At 44.3% G+C, this 21,357-nt stretch overlaps 1 protein-coding gene across 1 annotated transcript in view; it reads left to right on the top strand.

Moving 5' to 3' along the window:
* The window catches only part of THSD7A (thrombospondin type 1 domain containing 7A), a 324,008-nt gene that overhangs the window by 240,451 nt on the left and 62,200 nt on the right, over positions 1-21,357 (top strand). Inside the window, exons 4-8 of the mRNA XM_072154376.1 lie at positions 418-663; positions 1,794-1,975; positions 4,047-4,115; positions 13,033-13,188; positions 13,365-13,568. Coding sequence (XP_072010477.1) covers positions 418-663; positions 1,794-1,975; positions 4,047-4,115; positions 13,033-13,188; positions 13,365-13,568 — 857 coding nt within the window. The remainder of the gene's footprint in view (positions 1-417; positions 664-1,793; positions 1,976-4,046; positions 4,116-13,032; positions 13,189-13,364; positions 13,569-21,357) is intronic.

The raw sequence follows: 21,357 nt of genomic DNA, 5'->3' as shown, positions 1-21,357 counted from the left end.
TAGATCCTCCAAGAGGAGGAAAAACTTGTGTGCGTATAATAAGTTGACCATCTCTTGATAAAGTGGATACTAGGACATGGAAATATTAGAGAATGATGTGAATAAATAGGAAATGTGAGGACCTGGAGCTTCCATTTCATTCCTTCAGCCGATGATCCCTTTAACCAACATACAGTAAATATTCATCACATGATCAATGGAATCACCAATGACCAGGGGGACAGAAGATGAACAATGTTGCAGTTGTAGATTCTCCCACCCTGGAGATCAGATGATGGAGAGCAGCAGGGGAGGAGTGTGTTGAACATGTCTCAGACAGTGACCTTTGTGTAACAGGTGGTGTCACGTCATGTCGTATATTGAATAGAATATGGAAAGTGGAGGAATTTCTGACATTTCATTGATTTTCCTCTGCAGCTTTTGTGAGCAGGAAAAGCTGCCGATCACGTTCCAGGCCTGTGTGGTGGATAAGGACTGTCAGTTATCCGAGTGGTCAGAATGGAGTTCCTGCTCTACGGACTGTACCTTATCTCCTCCTGGTGGCCATCGGAGCAGAAGAAGGACCATCAAACAGCTTCCGGTAGGCCTGGGGCAGGAATGTCCGGAGATGGAGGAGACGGAGTCATGTTCTCCACCAGCCGAGGGCCTACAGGCCTGTATCAAGTAAGTCTCGTTATGTACTAACAGCATTGGGGGTTTTTTGATGATCTGTTTTGCTTTTTTTTTTTAGTTTTTCCTCCTGTATCCCAAAAAGAACCCCTCTTATCCTTCCCCTATCACAACAGGACACAATATGACTCAGCTACTGCTGCTGCAAAGTCATCACAAAGCCCAAACCTGATCATATTCCGCCTCTAAAAATAGGTACAATGTATCCCAGTGTACAAATAATATGAAAGTGGATCTTCTGCCCAAAAATGAGGATATTCCACTCATTTAGTATTTAAGCTTAATGCCAGTGCCTATGGCGGCGTCCTGTGGAGGGGCGGCGTCCACTACTAAATATACAATTTCACATCTTGAGGTGGATGTATCTTAAAGGAATCTCCCATCACAATCCATCCTGATAAACCAGGGACATTACTCATAGATCCAGGCACCGGGACTGTGGTATCTTCTTATACTTACTATCCATGATCTCCTTCCTTCTAAAATCAAGTTCTAAAATTATGCTAATGAGCAACATGGGAGTGTTACCAGAGCCCCTACGTGCTGATTTAGTATTTGAGGATGGAGGGCAGTTCCTTTGGTGGCGTCTAATACTAAATATACATTATAAAATCTCATTGACTGACACTTTGTGGATGTATTTTTAAAGGTGACATCTTTCTCAGATGGGCGGGGAGTCAGGTGCAGTAGATCCTCCACCAATCAGCAGTAACTATGGCCTAAAGAAGGAGGGGCATGTGCATGAAAAGTTTTTTTTAATTTTTCAATGTCAGCTATTTTATTGCAGCTTTGTCACTAAACATCAGGTTTGAGTTAAACCCCATATCTCCTCCCTCCTCCGAAACTGTGTATTAAGACCGCAATGGGCCGTGTAACAATTCTGGGCCTCCAAATGTATCAATTTTATTTACATTTACTGCTTATACTGATTCTGTAAGTTTTTAGTTCTATAGTTTAAGGACCCTTTTGAGGACCTTAAAAGGTCCTGGATGGGTGTATGCGGATTTCATTGGCTGCAAAAAAAACCCTTCTCTTTATTATCTCTACATTGATAATATTTTCCAAAATTTCATAGATGGTCTTCAATAGTGCAGATAATATGTAAGATGTGATCTGTGACCTAGGTTTGCGTGGAGAGCCACAGAGTGGACAGAATGTCGGGTCGATCCGCTACTGAACCAACAGGACAAGAGAAGGGCGAACCATACGGCGCTCTGCGGGGGCGGAGTCCAGACGCGGGAAATCTATTGCGTACAAGCGGATGAAAACCTTCTTTCGTACCTCAATACAGTAAAAGATAAGGAAGGTGCGTATGGTTCCTTACTAAGGTATGGAATATCGTGTGTCCAGAGTCATCTTTAACTATCAGCAGAACTAGGTGATCCCAACCTACCTCCACTAGGTGGTCCCAACCTACCTCCAGGACCTCCGGCTCAGCCACATGTAGGTCAACCACATCTAAAAAGTCCTTCACTCAAGTCTTTGGAGTTACGGAAACTACCGAGCTGACGACTATTGGATAGGGATGTGAGGACCCAACCCGCAGTGTTTGAATAGTGACGGTTTGGGTCCCCAAACCTGGACACCACCCAGTATTTTGGGTTTGGACTGACCCTTTAAATGGCCACGGCCAACATGTTCCATAGTGACATTGCTCCCCAATGACATAATGGGGAACCATGATCCTAGGGAAAATGGTTCTGGGAGCTTTGCAGGCTCCACTAAAGAGTAACACCCCTGACTGGTGCAAGAACCAATGGTGGGTGCTACCGGTGTGGGTGAGTATTCCAGTTCGGTCGGACTTGGTGAAACCAAATGGGTCTAGTCATCCCTATTATTTGAGATTGACTTAGGTTTGGGAGCCATGTACTCAGCCGCCCAGATTGGCTTGTCACCAAAACCCCATGCACTTGCTGTGGACCCCCATTCTTGTGACCAGTGGTGCCCCCCAGTGGTCAGACATATATATTGCCTATTGTCTGGAAGCCATTACAATTCCTTAGTGGAATAAACACTCTTTTTGGAATGACCAGTGCACCATGAAGACCCCAAACCATATAAAATCATGTAAGACTGTTATAGGCTCTTTATATCATATATATATATAAAACCTTAAAAATCCTATAAAAACTCCATATATTGAGCATAGAAAGGAGAATTATAGCTGATCGCTACCTCCCTGGCTGCAGAATAGAAGAGGAGGAGGAGAGGGAATATCTGCCTGGTAATGTCTGCATAATTATGGACATTTTCATCAAATGAGGCTTTGATCAATCATCCGGCACCCGGAGAACCAACCAGCGATTCCCCCGCACTCAGTCAGAGCGAAAATGCAGACGTTTCACAATTCCATTTAGTATTGTGTGTTTTTATGGATTTTAGACTCTCAGGTAAATTTACATATTACATATTAAAGGAAATAAGGTGCAATTACACCCCAATGTCTAAAAAGAATAAAGGGTTGTCTGGTTCGGAAAATTCATTTTTGAATATAAAAAAAAAAATAAATCTGAAATTCAGCAATTCCTTCCATAAGTGAGAACAGATATTGCCTAGAAAGAGCGACCTTCTCTTTGGAGGACCCAACACATCCATGAACTACACGGACAGCCCATTTCCTACATTGTAGCCAATGTAATTGTCCAAGGTTTTATTCCCCTGCAGTGCCTTCATTCCACCAGTGGGGGCACTGCAGGGGAATTATCACTTGTTACCAGGGTTATTTTTGTAGTGGATCCTTCGAGATCCTAATAACAGACAACCTTATTGACTGATACCTGGGTCCCTACTGATCTGCACTTCTTGTCCCTATTAGTATTTAGAAGGGAATGTCTGCTGGGCCAATCACCAGACGTGTTGATGACCCGCCTCCACCAGTGATTGGCTAAGTAGACACTTCCAACCACTTCCCACCGGGGACCTAGATCTTACACAGAGGGGTCGCAGAGGTCAGTGGGATGACCAGGCTCCATGGGTCATACACAGCAAGGGGTAGAAAGCCCTTTTAACACGCCCCAGGGGTGCAGATCTAGAACCGTTACGAAATCAGTGTTTTCAGTGGAGACTTTTCATTCAGACAGTGAAATATCTGCTGCGCCTCTGGAGGGAACGTTCTGGGAAGATCAACACAAACGATTGTTTTCTAATTAATAAAGCATGAGCTCGTCTGCATATCAGGAATAAGGTCGGGGGGGGGGGCCTCTGACGAGGACTAATGAGGGGGGAGATGAAAGGAGACGACTGATACTTTGTAACAACTTTAGATACTTTACATCTTATTACACTTTGAAAAGTCTTGAAAGCCTTAAGAAAAAACAATGTATTACATTACGAAGAATATTTTAAATATTTTGATTTTGATTTTTTTCCCATTTCAGACAGTCACGCGTACGGCACATCAAAGTCCAGCGAGGCCCCCTTCCTCTCAATTAGCTTTGAAATTACAGGTGAGTTTAATTAGTCTCTGGGGATCCGGTCCCTCAGGTGATTGTTGTGGTTCCTTTAACCTTGTTAGGGGGAAATTTGTTTCTCTGTTTACTGTTTAAAAGTAATTGGCTCTGTATATGGGGGCACTCTGTATTTAGTAATGGGGCACTGTATCTCTATATATGGGGCACGGGGGCACTGTTACTCTGTATATGGGAGAACACAGGATCTAGAAATAGGGCACCGTAGCTCTATATATGGGGCACTCTGGATCTAGTAATGGGGCACTGTATCTCTATATATGGGGCACTCTGGATCTAGTAATGGGGCACTGTATCTCTATATATGGGGGCTCTCTGGATCTAGTAATGGGGCACTGTATCTCTATATATGGGGCACTCTGGATCTAGTAATGGGGCACTGTATCTCTATATATGGGGCACTCTGGATCTAGTAATGAGGCACTGTATCTCTATATATGGGGGCTCTCTGGATCTAGTAATGGGGCACTGTATCTCTATATATGGGGCACGGGGGCACTGTTAATCTGTATATGGGAGAATACAGGATCTAGAAATAGGGCACCGTAGCTCTATATATGGGGGCACTCTGTATTTAGTAATGGGGCACTGTATCTCTATATATGGGGCACAGGGGCACTGTTACTCTGTATATGGGGGCACTCTGGATCTAGAAAAAGGGCACCGTAGCTCTATATATGGGGCACTCTGGATCGAGTAAAGTGGCACTGTATCTCTATATATGGAGGTTCTCTAAATCTAGTAATGGGGCACTGTATCTCTATATATGGGGGTTCTCTAAATCTAGTAATGGGGCACTGTATCTCTATATATGGGGGCTCTCTGGATCTAGTAATGGGGCACTGTATCTCTATATATGGGACCACCCAGGATCTAGTAATGGGGCACTTTATCTCAATATATGGGGGCTCTCTGGATCTTGTAATGGGGCACTTTATCTCTATATATGGGGGAACTCTGGATCTAGTAATGGGGCACTGTATCTCTATATATGGGGCACTCTGGATCTAGTAATGGGGCACTGTATCTCTATATATGGGGGCTCTCTGGATCTAGTAATGGGGCACTGTATCTCTATATATGGGGCACTCTGGATCTAGTAATGGGGCACTGTATCTCTATATATGGGGCACGGGGGCACTGTTAATCTGTATATGGGAGAACACAGGATCTAGAAATAGGGCACCGTAGCTCTATATATGGGGGCACTCTGGATCTAGAAAAAGGGCACCGTAGCTCTATATATGGGGCACTCTGGATCGAGTAAAGTGGCACTGTATCTCTATATATGGAGGTTCTCTAAATCTAGTAATGGGGCACTGTATCTCTATATATGGGGGTTCTCTAAATCTAGTAATGGGGTACTGTATCTTTATATATGGGGGCTCTCTGTATCTAGTAATGAGGCACTGTATCTCTATATATGGGGGCACTCTGGATCTAGTAATGGGGCACTGTATCTCTATATATGGGGGCACTCTGGATCTAGTAATGGGGCACTGTATCTCTATATGTGGGGGCACTCTGGATCTAGTAATGGGGCACTGTATCTCTATATGTGGGGTCACTCTGGATCTAGTAATGGGGCACTGTATCTCTATATATGGGGGCACTCTGGATCTAGTAATGGGGCACTGTGTCTCTATATATGGAGCACTCAGGATCTAGTAATGGGGCACTGTATCTCTATATATGGGGGCTCTCTGGATCTAGTAATGGGGCACTGTATCTCTATATATGGGGCACTCAGGATCTAGTAATGGGGCACTGTATCTCTATATATGGGGGCTCTCTGGATCTAGTAATGGGGCACTGTATCTCTATATGTGGGGGCACTCTGGATCTAGTAATGGGGCACTGTATCTCTATATATGGGGGCTCTCTGTATGTTGTTATTGTTTATGGCGGTATTGTGTCATTTTTTTGGGGGGGTGTGGCCAGAATTCTGGGCCTTGTTTTAGGAAGTGCACCAGTGAAGCACTGTGGGTAAGCACAGCTACAGTGATACATTGTTGCATCCTGAGACATCTTTAACCCTATGTTACATGTATGTGTCACGTTCTTCTACCTCCAGTGACCATAGTGACGTTTTTTAATATAAAAATATGAGTTTTTCGCCCTGACGAGGAGCCTCTCCGCACATCCGAAATTAACACTTGTGCCATAAATGTTGCAGAAGGTTAAGCCATTATATATTGATTTCCCGGCAGTGATGGATTAAAGGGTTTTATGCTAATCTCCGGCTGCATTATGTTAATAGAGATTTAAAAATGTATTACACATATTTTCACTGATGTCGTCGCTAAATATCTCCCCCTCCCCCCTCCCCCACCCTCCGCGTATTCGCTCCCATATGTTACTTACAGATCCCCGTTCATAAAGGACGGGCGAGACGGGTCGTATTTCAGCGGAACAAGCGAAACGCGGATTGTATCTTTCCTAAATGATTCCATTAAAATGAATGATAAGGAATAAAATAAGTTGTTACAGCGGACGAGGGGAGGGACGGCGTAAAAACCCCCTCGGAGATTCCGGGAAATAAATGGGACGATCGTTCTTCTGTTTCATGAATCTACCTGAGGGTCTGGAAACAATTTACAGAGAGAAAACGATTCTATGTATCCAGAGAAAACGCAAGTCATAGGAGCCGGGACCTCTGTATTACTAAAGGAAATGGAAACAAGCAACCCCCCCCCCCCCAAAAAAAAAAAATAAATTACATTTTTTACAATTTTATATCATTTTTCAATGCAATATGACATTTACTTGCTTACTTATATTCCAGGATTGTACCTTCTCCTCACACTGCTGTGCTATGTGCTCCCTGCAGCCAGTGTTATTTATATTCCAGGATTATTACTTCTCCTCACACTGCTGTGCTATGTGCTCCCTGCAGCCAGTGTTATTTATATTCCAGGATTGTATCTTCTCCTCACACTGCTGTGCTATGTGCTCCCTGCAGCCAGTGTTATTTATATTCCAGGATTATTACTTCTCCTCACACTGCTGTGCTATGTGCTCCCTGCAGCCAGTGTTATTTATATTCCAGGATTGTATCTTCTCCTCACACTGCTGTGCTATGTGCTCCCTGCAGCCAGTGTTATTTATATTCCAGTATTGTATCTTCTCCTCACACTGCTGTGCTATGTGCTCCCTGCAGCCAGTGTTATTTATATTCCAGGATTGTATCTTCTCCTCACACTGCTGTGCTATGTGCTCCCTGCAGCCAGTGTTATTTATATTCCAGGATTGTATCTTCTCCTCACACTGCTGTGCTATGTGCTCCCTGCAGCCAGTGTTATTTATATTCCAGGATTGTATCTTCTCCTCACACTGCTGTGCTATGTGCTCCCTGCAGCCAGTGTTATTTATATTCCAGGATTGTATCTTCTCCTCACACTGCTGTGCTATGTGCTCCCTGCAGCCAGTGTTATTTATATTCCAGGATTGTATCTTCTCCTCACACTGCTGTGCTCTGTGCTCTCTGCACCCAGTGTTATTTATATTCCAGGATTGTATCGTCTCCTCACACTGCTGTGCTATGTGCTCCCTGCAGCCAGTGTTATTTATATTCCAGGATTGTATCTTCTCCTCACACTGCTGTGCTATGTGCTCCCTGCAGCCAGTGTAAGGTATTGTTCCTGTATGCTTGTCTAATCAAACCATTAGTTATGTTGTTAGTAGCAGCAGGACAGTGAAATATGGATTTATCTTGAAGGCTTGGAGATGTGTCCTCACACTGTGCTGTTCTCTTAGTTCTCTGCTGTGCACTGCTCTACAGACAGTATTTAACCAGAGGCTGTGAGATAGGAGCACAGCAGTGTTAGGACACACCTCCAGTGCACTTGGAGAAGCTACTATCCTGAAATATAAATTCAGATTTCACAGTCCTGCTGCTACGAACAACATACACAAAGGTCTGATTACACATCTCTCCCAGGACAATGTGTAACACACACTGCAGAGAGGACAGAGCACAGCAGTGTGAGGACATGCCGCAGTGGACTTGGAGAAGCTACAATCCTGGAATATAAATAACCCTGGCTGAATTCTGTATGATCATTCCAGATCCTCTTTAAGTAGATTCCCAGGACAATACCTAAGATGCACTGCAGAGAGCACAGAGCACAGCAGTGTGAGGACACATCCCCAGTGCACACGGAGAAACTACAATCTTGGAATAGAAATCCAATAAAAATCTCACAGTGCTGCTGCTACTAACATCAAACACTTGCATCAACCGTCTGACACTGTTGTTACATTGTTTAACCTTTTCTACATTTCCAGCCTTTAAAAATTGTTCAAACTTTGTTCATCCTGGGCCTCCTGGTTCATGGATGTCAGTACTACTGCGCACTGTATGAGATGCACAATCATTTGGGTAATGACATTTATTTTTGCAGGAGCCCACAAAAATGTTTGTGTCGTCATATTAACCATTTTTTTAACCATTTTTACCGCAGTTTTTCCGCATCCGTCGGGTTGTCCGACGGCCTCGCCCTCCGATTTCTGTTGCGTGAAAGCCGGTCGCATCCGATTGCGTGCGCCAAAATCCTGGTGGAATTCAGCACAAATCGGAAATATTTGGTAAACCCGACGAAAGTGCGCGATTTGGGCCCTGAGTAAATGAGCCCCAATGTGACATAGACGGGGCCACCATCAGGCCGTCTGGAGTACTACATGTACTACCCAATGTACTCTGTAGATAAGTCCGAATTTCATCTCATGTGGCCGCCATTCTAACTTCACCCGGAGTCACCCACAATCTCTTGGTGCTGTCTGAGCACAGTATGGCGGTATATACTCTGTGTGACTTTCCGTGGTGCCGCCATATCGTACACTGTATATATGTTATATTGTATATATTATAAATTGTATCTTATATAGAAGGTGCTGGAGGTTCTATGTTGCATTGTTATGTATGAGCAGAATCCTCAATGACACTGCACTGTATTGCGGTTATATTTCGGGGTGCGGTAGGTTTATATGGACGTTGTATCACTGTATAGTAGAGAGAACAACTGAAGCATCAAGAAATGAATGACCTATAGAAGGGGTAACACTATGGCGGTATTATTACTAGGGAACCATTCCCTGAGCACTAGGTGTGGTCTATAGAGAGGAGCAGCCATCACACATGGAGGGTCCGCGTCCCCCTGAGCTCCAGCACATCTGCATGGAGAGGACGTGTAATACTAGTCCCCGGCGTCTCACATTACAGTAAGTGGCCGCCATTATCTGCAATCATCATCTTTTCTGGAGTCATTTCGGACTTTCTATATTAAGTTCTTAGGACGGAGCGACCTCAGGGCCTCATCTCTATGTCCCCCCCATCAGAGGGGCTGAGATTATACAGTAATCCCCACTAATGACACGAGGACCATCCGGTCTATCATCATACACCGTGTAATAATCAGTATCAAGACGTAAGATAATTATCTATCCAATTATTATCTATCATTAATCTATGGGGCAGAGTCATCGTATTTTGCATTCTTTTTGCATTTGCAGGTTTTTTTGCGTGCATTTTTTAGCGACTATTTCATGTCTATCTTTATCATATATATCTCATATCCATCTATCAGATTCAAAGAAGCAAATGCAAGTTATCATTGCCAAAGCATTTACAAAATATGGGGGATAAGGTGGGGTGCAGGGTGATGGGGAACGGGATAATGGGGGACATGGGGTGTGGGTATCTATCTATCTCCTATCTATCTCCTATCAATCAATCTATCTATCTCATATCTATCTATCTCCTATCTATCTAACTATCTCCTATCTATCTATCTATCTATCTCCTATCTATCTATCTATCTCCTATCTATCTATCTATCTATCTATCTCCTATCTACCTATCTATCTATCTATCTCATATCTATCTATCTATTATCTATCTATCTCATATCTATCTATCTCCTATCTATCTATCTATCTATCTATCTCCTATCTACCTATCTATCTATCTATCTCATATCTATCTATCTCCTATCTATCTCCTATCTATCTATCTCCTATCTATCTATCTCATATCTATCTATCTCATATCTATCTATCTATCTCATATCTATCTATCTATCTATCTATCTATCTCATATCTATCTATCTATCTATCTATCTATCTTCTATCTATCTATCTATCTATCTATCTATCTATCTATCTATCTATCTATCTCATATCTATCTATCTATCTATCTATCTATCTATCTATCTATCTCCTATCTATCTATCTATCTATCTCACATCTATCTATCTCGTATCTGTATATCTACCATATATAGGGGGTTATCTATCAAACGCCGGCGCCCGAGCTCTCCCCTCCCCTCCGTCCTCCTGTGTCCCCCTTCACGCATAAAGGGGAAAATAATAACTATTTGTGATTATTTCCGGGCCCCCATTTTATCTATAATTTGATATATAAGTACCTGTATAACCTCTCTCTTTGTAAGTATCTAGCATCAGACTAGACACATCCCCCTCAGTATGTGGAGCAGAGCTGTGCTGATATCTCTGCAGTAACATATGTGTTGGGCTGATGGAACAATCCTCGTAGTCTTTGCTGTACCCCCCCCCCCACCCCCCTTCCATTTTTCTAGATTACTATGCAAATAACCTGCGCTGCTTACATGACTTGATTGACAAGCGACATCTGCCCATATATTACACAGCTCAGCGGAGCTCCGCCGCGGGTAACCTGCCGCATATTCCCCAGTCGCTCCTTCGGTTTCTCTTTGTTGTGGAATTTACAAAAAACATTAAGATAAATAAATGGAATAAAATCTTATGATTAAAAAATAATAATTATAAAAGATTTGTCTTCGCTGATATAAACACAAGTATCACATCTACTAAAGTTGGAAAGTTGCCAAATGGGTCTGGTAAAGGGAACCTGTCATCAGAAAGTGGCCTAATAAACCAATACCAGTCTGTTTCTTTCGAAGCCCAGCATGGTGGCTCCATCCAAAAAATCATTTTTGGAGTGAGATGTAAAATGGTGGCATAAAGTCATGGAGGCGGAGGGTTTAGTCCGGAAGTCAAGATCTTTCCACCCCAGATTGCCTCCTACGCTGTGATTGATAAGCATCAGACTTCTGGAGATCTGGTTAGTGATGTATCTGGATGCAGGACCATCAATTACAGTGAAGGAGGCATTCTGAGGGAGGGAGAGCTTGACTTCAGACTTGAACTCTCCACCTCCTTGACTTCATGCAACCATTTCACATGTCATTTCAAAGTTGATTTTCTGGATGATGCCACCATGCCACTGGAACATGAAAGGTGATCTTGAAGGTGTGAAGGAACTTGACAACATCCTGGTGGTGGTTTATTAGGTCAATTTCTGCTGACAGGTTGCCTTCAAAAGTGCCGTTCTTCGGACACAGCTGCTGAAATTGTAACGGCCACAAGGCTGAAGGCGCTGAATCCAGTCCTTATGAACCTGAATGAGATTCCATGTTCAATATTGTAGATCTAATTGTGGCAATCAATTTGTACATGGCTTCTTGGCTTCTACTGTATGTTCAGGACTTGGCTTCTTGAGAAACATTCTTGGCTTCCACAGAATGTTCATATCTTCTTAAGATATTTTCTTGGGTTTTATTTTACTGTGGCAATCAATTTCTGAGACAATTCTGGTCTTTGATATCCTAAATGACCTCCTTCCCACTGGGAAAATCAATCTTAATATAATCCGGTGGCCTTCAAGATGGTGGCCATCTTCTAGACATAGCCGAAAGATAAACCCTTAACAGATTACTTGTTGGGGATATGTCATTTCCACTTTCATCACTGAAATAAATGGCACCTAAAAAGCTTGTCTTGGCCTTAACAGTGCACCTCATGTTGATGCCTGGGTTCTATGGTGTGTACATGGCTTCTTGACATACATTCTTGGGGTCTACTGTATGTTCAGGACTTGGCTTCTTGAGAAACATTCTTGGCTTCTATAGAATGTACAAATCTTCTCAAGATATATTCTTGGGATCTATGGTACTGTGTGTACATGTCTTCTTGAGATACATTCTTGGGTTCTACACTATGTACATATCTTTTCAAGATATATTCTTGGGTTCTATGGAATATATATGGCTTCTTGAGATACATGCTGGGGATCAAAGGTATGTACACGGCATCTTGAGTTACAGTCTAGGGCTCTACTGTATGTGCATGTCTTCTTGAGATACATTCTTGGGTTCTGTTATATGTACATGTCTTCTTGAGATACATTCTTGGGTCATACTGTAGGTACATGTCCTCTAGAGATACATTCTAGGATTCTACTGTATGTACATGTCTTCTTGAGATGCATTCTTGGGTTCTGTCGTAGGTACATGTCTTCTTGAGATACATTCTTGGGTTTTGTTGTATGTACATGTCTTCTTGAGATGCATTCTTGGGTTCTGTCGTAGGTACATTCTAGGATTCTACTGTAGTAGGTACATGTCTTCTTGAGATACATTCTTGGGTTCTATTGTAGGTACATTCTAGGATTCTACTGTAGTAGGTACATGTCTTCTTGAGATACATTCTTGGGTTCTATGACATGGTGGTGTTTCTCCCGATTAAAGTGCCAGGATTCACCCCTTTGTCCGGCATCTGTTTTGATCTTTTCTATCATTCTTGGGGGGCAGATTCACAACCTTCTTACTTGTTGACTAACAAACCCAAGAAAGGCTCCTGCCACCCAACAGCAAAAGTGTGGAACCATATGCTGACTCCTTTCAAGGACCCAATTATACCAAAGACTCCTTGTGTTCTGCTGCAGAAGCTCTTGGCTTCTTAAAAGCCCATTAAGCCCCCTACACACCTCTAAAAGATTTATTTTTTGGGGGTAGACATCTTCTGTAAGGACAATTTCCCACAAAAAGTAATTTTTTTTTTCCCATTATGTTGCAGCATCAAAGCCAGTGGATAACAAGCTGTGCACCGACCCGCCATTAAGTACCAGTCAACTCTGCCATGTGCCGTGTCCCATCGAGTGCGAGGTGTCGGCGTGGTCAGCATGGGGGCCATGTACCTTCGAGAACTGCGAAGACCAGCAGAGTAAAAAGGGTAAGAAAACTCAGCATGGACCATAACGATGGTACTGGGGTTCGGATCAATCATATTTTTTTATCACTTTCCCTTTAAGATCTGAATGCAAAAAGTGTCCTTGACTGTTAAAATTGAAATGTTTCAAAATGTAAAAATTGGTAAATACGGAATTTTTGTGCTTAATGTTCATGTAGGCTTCAAGCTTAGGAAACGTTCCATCACGAATGAGCCCACGGGTGGGACTGGGAACTGTCCCCATCTAGTAGAAGCCATTCCCTGCGAGGAGCCTTCATGCTACGACTGGAGGCTGGACAGACTGGAGGAATGTATCCCCGACAACGGGAACAACTGCGGAAGCGGAACTCAGGTCCCTGTTGTCACATGTATCAACAGCGATGGTGAGTGTAACCGGGGAGAAATCAGGGGAGGGGGTAATTATTCTGGCATCTTTAAGGAGTATGTCCTTCTAAATACAGTGCAGGACCCCATCTATAGGTTGTATGTGGTATTGCAGTTCAGCCCTATTCACCTCTGGGCTGCAATACCAGACACAACCCCTGGACACGCGCGGCGCTGTTTTACCAGTGTTTAGCAGTATTACAGTAATGAGTTTGTATTACTTGGGCACTTTTTTTGCAGTACTGCTTGGGCGCCATTCAGCAGTAGTTTTTTGCAACTGTTTGGGAGTATTATTTTGACAGTGTTTAGCAGTATTACTTTGGAAATGTTAGTACTGTTAATGGGCACTGTTTAGCAGTAGTATTGAGTAATATTCAGCAGTTGTGTGTGTACTGCGTGCTATGACCTCCATTAATGGCTTTATAAGGGGGCACTATTACTATGTGGGGGCCCGAAGCACTATATCAGGGATTACCAATTAAACTCTATTATTATGTGGGGCCCTTGTACTTTGTTGGTGGTTACCTACGGATCTCTCTTACTCTGTGGGGGCCCTTTTACTTTGTTGGGGGCTACCTATGGAGCTCTATTATTATGTGGGGGCCCTTCGACTATGTTGGGGGTTACCTATGGAGCTCTATTATTATGTGGGGGCCCTTCTACTACATTGGGGGTTACCTATGGAGCTCTATTATTATGTGGGGGTCCTTCTACTATGTTAGGGGCTACCTATTGGGCTCTATTACTATGTGGGGGCTTTTCTACTATGTTGGGGCCTACCTTTGGAGCTCTATTAGTATGTGGGGGTCCTTCTTCTTTGTTGGATGTTACCTATGGATCTCTATTACTATGTGGGGGCCCATCTACTGTGTTGGGGGTTACCTACGGAGCTCTATTAATATGTGGGAGCCCTTCTACTATGTTGGGGGTTACCTATGGAGCTCTATTACTATGTGGGGCCCCCCTACTATGTTGGGGGCTACCTATGGAGCTCTATTACTATGTGGGGGTCCTTCTACTATGTTGGGGGTTTCCTATGGAGCTCTATTACTATGTGGGGCCCCCCTACTATGTTGGGGGCTACCTATTGGACTCTATTACTATGTGGGGGTCCTTCTACTATGTTGGGGACTACCTATGGAGCTCTATTACTATGTAGGGGTCCTTCTACTATGTTGGGGACTACCTATGGAGCTCTATTACTATGTGGGGCCCCCCTACTATGTTGGGGGCTACCTATTGGGCTCTATTACTATGTGGGGGTCCTTCTACTATGTTGGGGGTTACCTATGGAGCTCTATTACTATGTGGGCCCCCCCCTACTATGTTGGGGGCTACCTATGGAGCTCTATTACTATGTGGGGGCCCTTCTACTATGTTGGGGGTTACCTATGGAGCTCTATTACTATGTGGGGGCTTTTCTACTGTGTTGGGGGCTACCTATGGAGCTCTATTACTATGTGGGGGTCCTTCTACTATGTTGGGGGCTACATATGGAGCTCTATTACTATGTGGGGACTTTTCTACTATGTTGGGGGCTACCTATGGAGCTCTATTACTATGTGGGGGTCCTTCTACTATGTTGGGGGTTACCTATGGAGCTCTATTATTATCTGGGGGCCCTTCTACTATGTTGGGGGTTACCTATGGAGCTCTATTATTATCTGGGGGCCCTTCTACTATGTTGGGGGTTTCCTTTGGTGCTCTATTACTATGTGGGGGCCCTTCTGCTATGTTGGGGGCTACCTATTGGGCTCTATTACTATGTGGGGGTCCTTCTACTGTGTTGGGGGTTACCTACGGAGCTCTATTAATATGTGGGGCCCCCTTACTATGTTGGGGGCTACCTATTGAGCTCTATTAATATGTGGGGCCCCCTTACTATGTTGGGGGCTACCTATTGAGCTCTATTACTATGTGGGCCCCCCCTACTATGTTGGGGGTTTCCTATGGTGCTCTATCACTATGTGGGGGCCCTTCTGCTATGTTGGCGCTCTATTACTATGAGTAGATACTCTGTACTGTACTGAGTTGTGCTGAGGCTGCAGTATTACTATCACGCACAGTGCGGTGTATGAGGATGACATGTAGCAGCTGTTGTGTGTGGTCACATTGTATTGTTTACAGTCCTCCGAGTAAATGATCACGATGTGGCGGCATTAATTAGTCGGGTACGTGACACATTTACAGTAGCGCGGTCTCCCGGCGCTCAGCTATTACCTGCCCTGTCATCCCTACGCTGACGTCCCTCTCCCATTCATAACATTGCTGATGGGTGCTGGGATGGGTGTCACAGGCTCCGCTGATTAGCTTAATTGGTCAGAATCTGAGAACGGAGGAGAATATATCCGAGGCGACGCGTTTCTTGTTCTCTATTGTCAAAAACGCAAGAATTAATTATAAATTGTAATGAGGGCGGACGCAGCCTGGCACATTGACACGACTTTATACTGACAATATGGAGGAGGTTATAATTGGATGGGAAGTCGTGTTTGTAGGGTGAGATGTATGGAAATATATGGAAATGCACCTGACTGACTGCGCGATCAAACCTGATTACAATAATTATGCAAATGTTATTTCATCAGAGATGATAAAACGTATCAAATAAAAGTTCTACATTGTATCTGCTCCCGAAAAAGTGGGTGGTCGATAGATGCCATTCGTTTCAATGGAAGAGTAAAAAGAACATGTTCTGTGCTGTGAGAGAGGAGGAGGAGCTGTCAGTGTTTTCCATAATTCCATCCAATGGCTACATTCTTGGCCTACAGAGAGATCCTATTACAGCTTCCCATTTAAATTTTTTTCCAACCCCGATTGGTAGAAGAACTGAACTTGTTGGCCATAAAAAGGTTTCCATAATGGATAATTACAATGTATCTTTAGACTTTGCAATGTTTTAAAGGCAGCCAGAAAAAATTCTAATTACAACCAGTTAAGAAATTAACCCCTGACTTTTATGATGGATTATAGAGATGTTCTGTGCTGTGAGAGGGAGGAGGAGCTGATTTTCTCTACAGAAGTGCAATGTGTAGTGCGATAAAGTGCTATGTTCATGCCCTGTGTAGAGATCCCATTACAGCTTCCCATTCAACATTTACCAATTCCTGAATAACAAAACGAAAGATCATGGGGCACATTTATCATAGGCTGGCGCCATATGATGGTGCCCCCATCCAATGGCACAAAACTGAATCATTGATGCATTGCATCGGTGGGGCACTTAGTACCCTAGGTCTGAGCTGGTGTATGATTGCACCCTAACCTGCACCGAAGCTTCTGCATGGTCCATCACTGCCCCCTCCCTGCATCGGGAATTGCCACTAAATCATGGCCCGTACGGCTTGTTTAAGGCATATAAGCTCTGGTTATTAATGTGTCTTTACATTACAATTGTTCTGTATAAAAGTGTTTCCATGAAGTACAGTTACAATGTATCTCTAGATTTTGCAACATTTTTAAGGGCAGCAAGAAGATTTTAATAACAGCCAGTCTGGAAACTGATTTCATTGACTTCTATGGAAGAGTATAATGAGCATGTTCTGTGCTGTGAGAGGGAGGAAGGAAGAGCAGATGATCGATTTTCTCGATCGATGTAAAATGGTTACATTCTTGCCCTGCATAGAGATCCCATTCAGAGCTTCCCATTCAAGTATTCCTGATTTCAAATATCAAATCTCTCTGTCTCTCTTGCCAGGCCAGCGCAGCGCCAGTGCCGCTCACCTGTCCCGGTCCTGTTCCTGCTCCGGTGACTGTGTGCGTGCGTCCCTGACTCCTAGGGCACATGCTCCGGCTCGCGAAGATTTTAATGGCCAGCGCATCGCTGATTTGTGCTGGCCATTCCAGGAATGGTTAAAAGCCGGCCTCTCCCTGCATTCCTGGTGCTTATGCCGTTGAGAAAGCTAGTGTCCCTGCTTTGTGCTTGTGTTTTGATTTTCCGTTGTGACCCCAGTTCTGTATTAGACCTTGATCCTGTTCCTGACCTCCTGCCTGTCCCCAACTACGATCCCGCTTAATGTCTGTGTACCTCGGCTTGGCTGCCACCACGGACAAAGTCGCACCCGTGAAACGACCTGGTGGTGCCAGTCCAACCCACTTTGCGGGGGACTCTGGTGAGAACCAGGTGTCACTTAGAGTCCGGTCCCAGGTGTCGGCTTACGTCACCGTCCGCGGTGGTCCAGTGGGTCCACTACCCCTGGAGCCTGACACTCTCATTGATAGAAAAATGTGAAGGAAGAACACATGACTCCATAATCTGTAGATTTTACAAAGCTTCTGAGGACAAAAATAAAAAAAAACATTAAAAAATATTTTGATAGATTATTACTCACCAATAAAAATGGAAAATCCTAATGCTTTGCTATGAGAGAGAAGAGGATCTAGTAACTTTTTATTTGGATGTGCAATGGTTGAGTTTTTGCCTTACATAGAAAATCTTTCGATTCCCATTGCAGCTTCCCATTCAGCTGTTCCCGATTCCAGAATAGCAGCCTCCCGAGTATTTTTTTCCATGGAAGTAAAATGGTTACATTCTTGTCCTGCGTAGAGGTCAGATTACAGCTTCCCATTCATCTTCTCCAGATTCTAGAATAGCCCCCACTGTAGAAGAACGTAGGCTTCTAAATAACAAATGAAGGCTATAAAGGCTATATAGTAAATATAACTGTAATGTATCTTTAGATTTCACAAAGCTTGTATGGACAGATACTGACACTGCTAACCCTTATAAAGAAGGAGGAAGTGAAGACGGTTTATTTCTCTTCATAAAGCCAGCGTCACTCTCACCCCCTTATTCTCAAGAAGGTGGTTTATGATGTAGCAGAGCCGTGTCACACACAACCACTGTCTGCCTCTCTCTCTCAAGGTCCTAGCAAAGGATTGTGTAGCATTTCCTACCCCTGATGAAAGCTTCTGGGGAAGTAAAGGTAGCTATGGTCATAGCAGTGACACCTGTTAATCAGGAGACAGGGAACAATGAATATGCAGGACCTGTTTAGGGATAAAGACAGTGCTTTTTAATTGAGTTTTAAGAAGTTTTTTTTTTGGGTGCTGTATTACTATATGCCAGACGCCCGTGTAATACCATCACTGCAGCAGAGAAGGCCCGGCCGCCTGCGGCTTGTCACTGAGATATCAGCGGCACCAGGAACACCTGGAGCAGAGCCCGGGGGCTTCTGGAAATACAATGGGGCAATAGTCGTCTCTGATGATCAGATGATCTCACAGTCATGAACTTGTTTAAAGTGATGGAGTGAAGTTTTCTTCAGAAATAGATAGAAAGATAAATATGATAGATATGAGATAGATACGAGATAGATAGGCGATATATACACTCACCGGCCACTTTATTAGGTCCACCATGCTAGTAACGGGTTGGACCCCCTTTTGCCTTCAGAACTGCCTCAATTCTTCGTGGCATAGATACAACAAGGTGCTGGAAGCTCCTCAGAGATTTTGCTCCATATTGACATGATGGCATCACACAGTTGCCGCAGATTTGTCGGCTGCATATCCATGATGCGAATCTCCCGTTCCACCACATCCCAAAGATGCTCTATTGGATTGAGATCTGGTGACTGTGGAGCCATTTGTGTCCAGTGACCTCATTGTCATGTTCAAGAAACCAGTCTGAGATGATTCCAGCTTTATGACATGGAGCATTATCCTGCTGAAAGTAGCCATCAGATGTTACAGGGTACATTGTGCTCATAAAGGGATGGACATGGGCAGCAACAATACTCAGGTAGGCTGTGGCGTTGTACCAAGGGGCCCAAAGACACCATGACACCACCACCACCAGCCTGAGCCGCTGATACAAGGCAGGATGGATCCATGACACCACCACCACCAGCCTGAGCCGCTGATACAAGGCAGGATGGATCCATGACACCACCACCACCAGCCTGAGCCGCTGATACAAGGCAGGATGGATCCATGACACCACCACCACCAGCCTGACCCGCTGATACAAGGCAGGATGGATCCATGACACCACCACCACCAGCCTGACCCGCTGATACAAGGCAGGATGGATCCATGACACCACCACCACCAGCCTGACCCGCTGATACAAGGCAGGATGGATCCATGACACCACCACCACCAGCCTGAGCCGCTGATACAAGGCAGGATGGATCCATGACACCACCACCACCAGCCTGAGCCGCTGATACAAGGCAGGATGGATCCATGACACCACCACCACCAGCCTGAGCCGCTGATACAAGGCAGGATGGATCCATGACACCACCACCACCAGCCTGAGCCGCTGATACAAGGCAGGATGGATCCATGACACCACCACCACCAGCCTGACCCGCTGATACAAGGCAGGATGGATCCATGCTTTCATGTTGTTGACGCCAAATTCTGACCCTACCATCCGAATGTCGCAGCAGAAATCGAGACTCATCAGACCAGGCAACGTTTTTCCAATCTTCTACTGTCCAATTTCGATGAGCTTGTGCAAATTGTAGCCTCAGTTTCCTGTTCTTAGCTGAAAGGAGTGGCACCCGGTGTGGTCTTCTGCTGCTGTAGCCCATCTGCCTCAAAGTTTGACGTACTGTGCGTTCAGAGATGCTCTTCTGCCTACCTTGGTTGTAACGGGTGGCGATTTGAGTCACTGTTGCCTTTCTATCAGCTCGAACCAGTCTGCCCATTCTCCTCTGACCTCTGGCATCAACAAGGCATTTCCGCCCACAGAACTGCCGCTCACTGGATGTTTTTTCTTTTTCGGACCATTCTCTGTAAACCCTAGAGATGGTTGTGCGTGAAAATCCCAGTAGATCAGCAGTTTCTGAAATACTCAGACCAGCCCTTCTGGCACCAACAACCATGCCACGTTCAAAGGCCACAGATCACCTTTCTTCCCCTTACTGATGCTCGGGAGAACTGCAGGAGATTGTCTTGACCATGTCTACATGCCTAAATGCACTGAGTTGCTGCCATGTGATTGGCTGATTAGAAATTAAGTGCTAACGAGCAGTTGGACAGGTGTGCCTAATAAAGTGGCCGGTGAGTGTAGATAGATACTGTAGATATGAGATAGATAGATAGATAGATAGATAGATAGATAGATAGATAGATAGATAGATATGAGATAGATAGATAGGAGATAGATAGATAGGAGATAGATAGATAGATAGATAGATAGATAGATATATAAGAGATAGATAGATATGAGATAGATAGAGAGATAGATAGAGAGATAGATAGATAGATAGATATGAGATAGATAGATAGATAGATAGAGAGATAGAGAGATAGATAGATAGATAGATAGATATTACTTTAGCATTGCTGCTGTCATTTTTTTCTTGTTTAGATAGTAAGATGCTGTAGATTTCTAGATATACAGAGCCGCTACAGACTGAGCGCCCACAACCTGCCATTGGGTCCGGGCACAGACAGACATACATACCCAGGGAGAGGTCACTGTGCCAACAGTTCCAGGACCAGGAGGCCACTGAGGATGAGCTCCACTATCTGCTACACTGCTCCAGATACTCAGCAGTGAGGGACACTCTCTTCAGGAGACTCTCACATCTCCTCCCGGGCTTGTGCTCCATGGAGGAGGGAGAGAAGATCCGTCCTGCTGGGGGGAGAGGAGACCTCAATGGCCATCGGCTGGGAGACGTATGATATATCATGGACTGAGACGTATATGACTGTCCTGCAGCTTCCTATTATATATTTAATAGGGAGCCGTTCAGTAGCCAAAAGAGCCGGCTCTTCTTAGTGAGCGGAGTGTAATGAGCCAGCTCGCTAAGAAGAGCCGGATTTCCCATC

Source organism: Engystomops pustulosus, chromosome 5, assembly GCF_040894005.1.
Source record: "Engystomops pustulosus chromosome 5, aEngPut4.maternal, whole genome shotgun sequence".
NCBI classification, from domain to species: Eukaryota; Metazoa; Chordata; class Amphibia; order Anura; family Leptodactylidae; genus Engystomops; species Engystomops pustulosus.
Note: the sequence above shows the minus strand (reverse complement) of the source record. Positions and strands in the feature narration are given on the sequence as shown.